The sequence below is a fragment of the Etheostoma spectabile genome, unplaced genomic scaffold (genome assembly GCF_008692095.1).
Source record: "Etheostoma spectabile isolate EspeVRDwgs_2016 unplaced genomic scaffold, UIUC_Espe_1.0 scaffold00019186, whole genome shotgun sequence".
Classification (NCBI taxonomy): domain Eukaryota; kingdom Metazoa; phylum Chordata; class Actinopteri; order Perciformes; family Percidae; genus Etheostoma; species Etheostoma spectabile.
Window position 1 is genome coordinate 6,112 of NW_022604729.1, and position 6,389 is coordinate 12,500.

Genomic DNA, 6,389 nt, shown 5'->3' on the forward strand with positions numbered 1-6,389 from the left:
ATGATTAATTCAGGTAGTTACAAAGCATTAACTACCATTTAGTAAGGACTTAGTGAGAGCTCATCTAAAGTGAGGACTTTCTATGCCTCATTAAGCATTTACAAATGATATTGTAACACAAATCAGTTATTTTCTGAACAGAAAAAGGAAAAAGACAACATAAAGTGATATACAACATATCAATTATTTATTACAAAACATGTCAGCCATTCGTTAATAAAAAAGACAAAACACGGCTGCATAAACTGTAGAACTGTTCATAAAATGCACCATGTACAAATATATAATAAAATAAATTGAATACATTTCTTTCAAGTATAAACACCCATGGCTGAATACAAATTTACCAGTAGAGGTGCCAAATAAAATCTTCATAAAATAATAATATAAAATCTTTCAATGTCAAAATGTAACTAAAACAACTTTAGAATAGATCTCTACCCCAGCATCAGAGCTCACTTTTTTTTTAGGGGCAGAAGCTTTCCAGAAGCCTTATAGGCTGTGATTGTGTCCTCTATTCCTTGGTCCTCCTGAATAGCAGTGGCACACTGTGTGGCAAACACGCTGAGTTTCTTCACATTATTGTGGTTTTTAAGGATTTCCTTGTACTTGCCAGGCGCAGCAATGAACAGCTCTGCGATTGGAGCATGACCACCACCGTGTTTCCTGTCTACTCCAACATGCTTGAAAGCAGCAGACATGGTCCCTCCTTTACTGAACTTTCTAAGAATCTTTTGTACCGGTCCACCACCTGGTCTGGAGTTTGGGCTGCAATTATAACAACATAAATTAGTGTTCCACAATATTGTTTTTTTTTTTTTACTCGCACACTCTTTGACACACACACACACACACACACACACACACACCAAACACCCCACACACACACACACACACACACACACACACACACAACACACACACACACACACACACACACACGGCTTGCGAGTCACACTAACATTCAGTTTTAATCTACAATACAAAACGTGACACTGAATGGTTGCAATTAAGAGACCTACATGTTGGTTTAGGTTTATTCCACCTCAAATCAACAAATGCCTTCTGCTTGCATCTCAGGTGTTCTTGAAATTTGTCCCACATAAAGTCTGACCATCCAAAGTGGGACCAAGTTTAGGAATGCTATTAATATACTGTAGATAAATTAATGCTTGCTTACAATTCAGCAACCTCAACACTAGATACCACTAAATCCTACACACTGCACTTTGAAAGGGTTGCATAAGTGGAAATGTATTTGTTTAATTTGTTCAGTTTGTCAGACAAGTTCAGTGGGCTCGTGAAATATGATTAAAAAATTCAAACATTAAAACACTAAATGGGGACACAATCCTCTTTACAGGAAACAGGAAACTACCTATAAAAGGTTATTATCTGATGCCTCTAGCATGAAAATCTTTTGAGAATATAAATCACAAACTTCGCCTGTGCATGTGCTTAAAAGGGCACGGGAAAAAAAAAAATCTGCTTTGAGGTGGAATTACCTTTTACCAGGTTCCATGAATCCAGAACGCACTGTGTTTATGGTAAAATAGTTAGTTAGCACCAATAAAAATCACACATTTAATGTTGTGTTGGAGGAACCAACCTAGAGGAGCAATTGTACAGCAGAGCTAAGCAGGAACCAATGGAAACGTGGAAAGGGGTCAAAGTAGCTTTTTTTACCTCTCTGCCGTGTCTTTGGTTTGATTTTCTTTGACTTCTTCCTATATTTTTTCCCTTTTCCCTTCTTCTTTCTCTTTTTTATCTTGTCCTCCTCTGATGAGGACGAGGAGGAATCAGACATATCAGAGGAAGATTCCACTGGGCTGTCACCAGAAGAATCTGAAGACAAGTTTATTTCCTTGATGGAACCTTTGTCATCCTTTTGAGAGCTGTTAAAACAGATACAAATACAAACATAAGGCTCACAATACATGGCACCATGGGAAAGAAATGTTCATATACCCTACTAGAAACCAAAACTAGACTTGCATAAGACTGAACTGTACTACAATTTCACCACATACTGTTTGTTGGGAGACTTACCTGATGCCAACTGGTCTTTGAGATAGTCTCTCTCCTTAGTCAGCTCAGCAATCTTCTCCTTTTGCCACTCTACCCTCAGCTTAAACATCTCCAACTCATTGGATTTTTGCTTAAGTCCCAGCTGTGCGGTAGGTGCCATGGCAGAACCTGAAATAAAATAATGTTTCATTAATGAATGAATCTAAAACATTATTTTAATCTTATTTGCTATTCAAAATGTATTAATAAATGTATTAATGTATATTGTCTGCTATGTAGCAGAAGGGAGTTCAAACTCACCTTCACTCCTAACTTGTTATATTTTGACAGTAACCCTACCTACAAACACCCACACTACACGTTGTTGGCAAAGAATAGATACAGTAAAGAACATATTTTTACTGGCCCGTTTCCATAACACTTTTACTTAAATAAAGATATACCCATTGTTTCATTAAACAAACAAATAAGTTTTTTTATTTTCTAGGCAAAAAGAGAGGGAGGAATTTGTCACATATGATGATTGACGTTTAATGTTACAGCGGCGGGGCGGGTTGGGTTGCAGAGTGGTGGGGGAAGAGGATTATGGTAGTAATCTTTTCTCAGTACCATTGACAAAAATTGCCCTACACCATTGCTCTAAAAGCTGCTCCATGTATCATCAGCTTTAGCACCCCGGGGCTGAGTCAGCTATACTCGGAGGCTGTGTTCGGTCTTATTCGGGCGGCGTTCACTGAGAGGCTATAGAGCGCGGTTTTGTTGACTGTTTGCCCGGCTCCGCTCCCATTCCCTGCTGGTCCACCCCGCCCCGGTCTGAAAACCTCTAGTGACAGTGCTTGAATAAAGTGTAACAAAAAAATACTCACCACTAATGACAGGTATCTCCTCCAATGTGTTCATGCCCTCGTTTTTTTTTGCCCCGGGTCCGCATCCCTTTTTATTTTTTTCGACGTTGTCCATGCTTCGGCTGTCTAACTTTGGCGGTCGTTTTCTTGGTCGCACGTTGATGACGTATGAACGCGGGCCCACTGAGGGAACTTTGCAGAGCGGCAAATTGCAGAGCAGACTATTGGATTGCAAACCACTACCATTTAAAAGCAAATCTTTTGCAAAAAATGACTAGGTTCACAAGGCTAAAAAAGCTTATTAATGATGACCCGAAAAGAAACACACTGAAGCTTATAAAGTGGCTTCAAAAGAAGAAACTCCTAAAGACTAAAGTGAAATGCAGAATATGTCGTCACGGCATGAAACTTAAGAAAAGGGCAAACAGTGGAGATCAGTATGCTTGGTAAGTAACCTATATTTACAACACTATGTATTAATGTGTGTGATAGTGGGCAGTGGCAGGGATGGGCGAAAATCAAATAGGCATACATCAAAATTTATTTTGATACAAGATACAAAATACTAAATGTTGTAAAAGTAGCCTATCAAAATAAAATACAAAATACAGCAACCAAGACATGTATCAAAATAAACTACAGTATCATGTATTTTTTTTTAAATACAATAATACTGAGCATGATACTATTTTGATATAAATGATCAGAAATACTGCCCATACCTAGGTGGTGGGGCATATCATTTCAGTTTTACTAGCTTTGTGTAGGTAGTTTTGTAGTAATAATCATTTCATTGTTCCGGACACCTGTCATAAGGAATATGGGTATAAAAATCATGGTAATTACCCTACAACAAAGCTTTCACTTTGCAAAGGTTATCATATCAGAATATGTCCGGCACATGGATGATTACAAAAAATCATTACTAGACTTGGACTAGCTCCTAGTCTAGGCCATGGACATCTTTCTAATAAAAACAGTATTTTATATTACTGTTCTTTTTAAATAGGACCTGTCGACATGTTGGAACGGAAAAACATATCTCTGTCAGGCACAAGTCAATCTTCAGTCGTTCAAAGATCTCCTTCAGTAACTGGATGCAATTCATGTACAGGTAGGCAAGTAATAACAATGATAACAAACACATACCACAGTCTCACTACATTGCCAAGTAAAGCACTGAATGTTTTGTTCATGATTTCAGATATACATAAACATTACTTTTTTAAATTTGCCTATGGAGATTTTGTCAGGGTCTACGATTACGACAGATTGACATGATGGATGACAGCATTGCGGCCAGTTCAGCAACTCTCAGTAAAATGGCTAAAAAACTAAGGGAGGTCTGTGTCACGGCGGTTGAAAGGATGAGGAGGCGTACAGGCCAGAAGATTGGTGGAAGAAGAGAGTTTGTTGTGATTGATGAGAGCCATTTTCGGCACAAAAGAAAGGTGTCTTATAATAGTTAATAAATAATTGTGAAATATAGTCAACTGTGTTTTTCTTAATATAATAATGTATGTGTTTGTCTGTGTTTGTTGTTTTGTATCTTCATCAGTACGGGAGAGGACGAATGGTTGGTGGATGGAAGAGAAAGAAGTGGGTTTTTGGGATGTTAGGTGTCAAGCATCATCAAGGACGAACATCAAGAAAGCCTGTTCTACGTCTTGTGGAGAGAAGATCTCGAGGACATCTAGTCCCCTTAATCGCCCATCATGTGAGGCGTGGATCATCAATAATCAGTGATGAGTGGCGTGCCTATCGCATACTCCCTGCACTAGGGTACAACCATCACACAGTCAACCACAGCAGGTGGTATGTAGATCCCCATACTGGTGCCCATACCCACATATTGAGAGGGCTGGAGATCCTACAAGGAGCAGATCTGGAGGCTTAGGGAAATCGCACAGATAGTTTGCTTTCTGACCATCTTGCAATAATTGAGTGGAATGAATGGCTTGCAAAGAAACACCATAATGGTGTATTTGGCAGACTGATTCATGACATTTCCAGAAAGTACAAGTAGTCCCATTCAAACTGTATAAGATAAGATGTACAGAACCAATGTTATATTATCCAGCCAGGGTCTCCTGAAAGAGAATCAATGTTTTTATTATGAATGAATGGCTGAGAGACAATAAATGGCAATAAATCCTTTATATGTTCATCAATTTGTGTTGTGTCTATTTACTTTTTCTGTTGAAAAACTGAGAGAACTGATTTTTCAATCTCATTAGTCAATGATTTATATGGTGTAGATAGTCTTTAAAAATAGTTAACCACTAACAACTGAATTATCATAAATTTAATATCAATAAATGTTTGTAACATTGTCTTAACACTCACAAAATGTCTAAACCATTTGTATAAATGCATGCAAAAATGTACATCTAAATAGTTTATTAATCATTTCCTTACACTTTATAAATGATCTTTCGAACCATAAAGAACTACTTTATATATGGTATGTCTTTGAAATATTTCCTTTATAAAAAGTGAACCCACAATTTTTAAAGTCATCATTAAGCCCATTATAAAGGAGCTTATTATATAGAATTCAACATGTATAACTATGCTTATAAATGATTTACTAATGTGTATTAAGAAGAAGAACAATGTTTATGAATGACAAATAAAGAATTTACTAATGCTTAACTAATGCTTAATAATGTGAAGTTAAAACATTTATAACTGTGCTTATAAATGACTTACTATGGGTATTAATGTGTGAATAATGCTTTATAAATGATGAATTCCTAATTTACTAATGCTTAACTAATGCTTAATAATGTGAAGTTAAAACATTTATAACTGTGCTTGTAAATGACTTACTATGAGTATTAATGTGTGAATAATGCTTTATAAATGATAAATTCCTAATTTACTAATGCTTAACTAATGCTTTATAGCATGTAGTTATTATAAAGTGTTACCAATAAAATTTTTATATCTTTATGTTTGAAGCCTGAAATATGTCAAAAGTTTGAAAAGCTCAAGGGGGCCGAATACTTTCACAAGGCACTGTATACATACATCAACTTTCTTTTTGACTAATGCATATACACATCAACTTTCTTTTAGATTTATCATCACTATTCATTATGACATAAACTTTCTTTTAGATTAATGCATAAACACATCAACTTTCTTTTTAATAAATGCATATACAAATCAAATATCTTTTTGATTAATGCATATACACATCAACTTAATTTTAGATGTATGCATACACATATTAACTTTCTTTTATATTAATGCATATACAGGTTAACTTTCTTTTTGATTTATCATCACCATTCATTATGTCATCATCACAATTCATTATGACATAAACTTTCTTTTTAATAAATGCATATACACATCAACTTTCTTTTAGATTTACAAATATTAGGGGTGATCCGAGTATCCGGCTGAAACGAGTATCCGGTACGGATAAAGCACTTTTGCCGAGTACAAGTATTATCCGAGTAATATGAGTCAATATCCGTGCTCGGATTGAATAAAACTCCTCAACTG

At 36.0% G+C, this 6,389-nt stretch overlaps 1 protein-coding gene and 1 long non-coding RNA gene across 2 annotated transcripts; one reads left to right on the forward strand and one right to left on the reverse strand.

The window, feature by feature from the left end:
* Positions 1-459: 459 nt before the first annotated feature.
* LOC116684020 (coiled-coil domain-containing protein 106-like) lies at positions 460-2,188 on the reverse strand (the record flags this gene model as incomplete). Its single annotated transcript, XM_032510038.1, has 4 exons — positions 2,031-2,188; positions 1,687-1,895; positions 1,506-1,536; positions 460-768 (listed from the first exon to the last, which is right to left on the reverse strand). Coding segments are annotated over exons 1-4 (707 nt in total), but the record flags the coding sequence as incomplete, so codon positions are not given.
* A 1,731-nt stretch (positions 2,189-3,919) lies between these two features.
* LOC116684021 (uncharacterized) lies at positions 3,920-4,667 on the forward strand. The gene is made up of 3 exons (XR_004330750.1): positions 3,920-3,987; positions 4,117-4,324; positions 4,432-4,667. It is a non-coding gene; the product is annotated as an uncharacterized LOC116684021 (long non-coding RNA).
* The last annotated feature ends 1,722 nt before the right edge of the window (positions 4,668-6,389 follow it).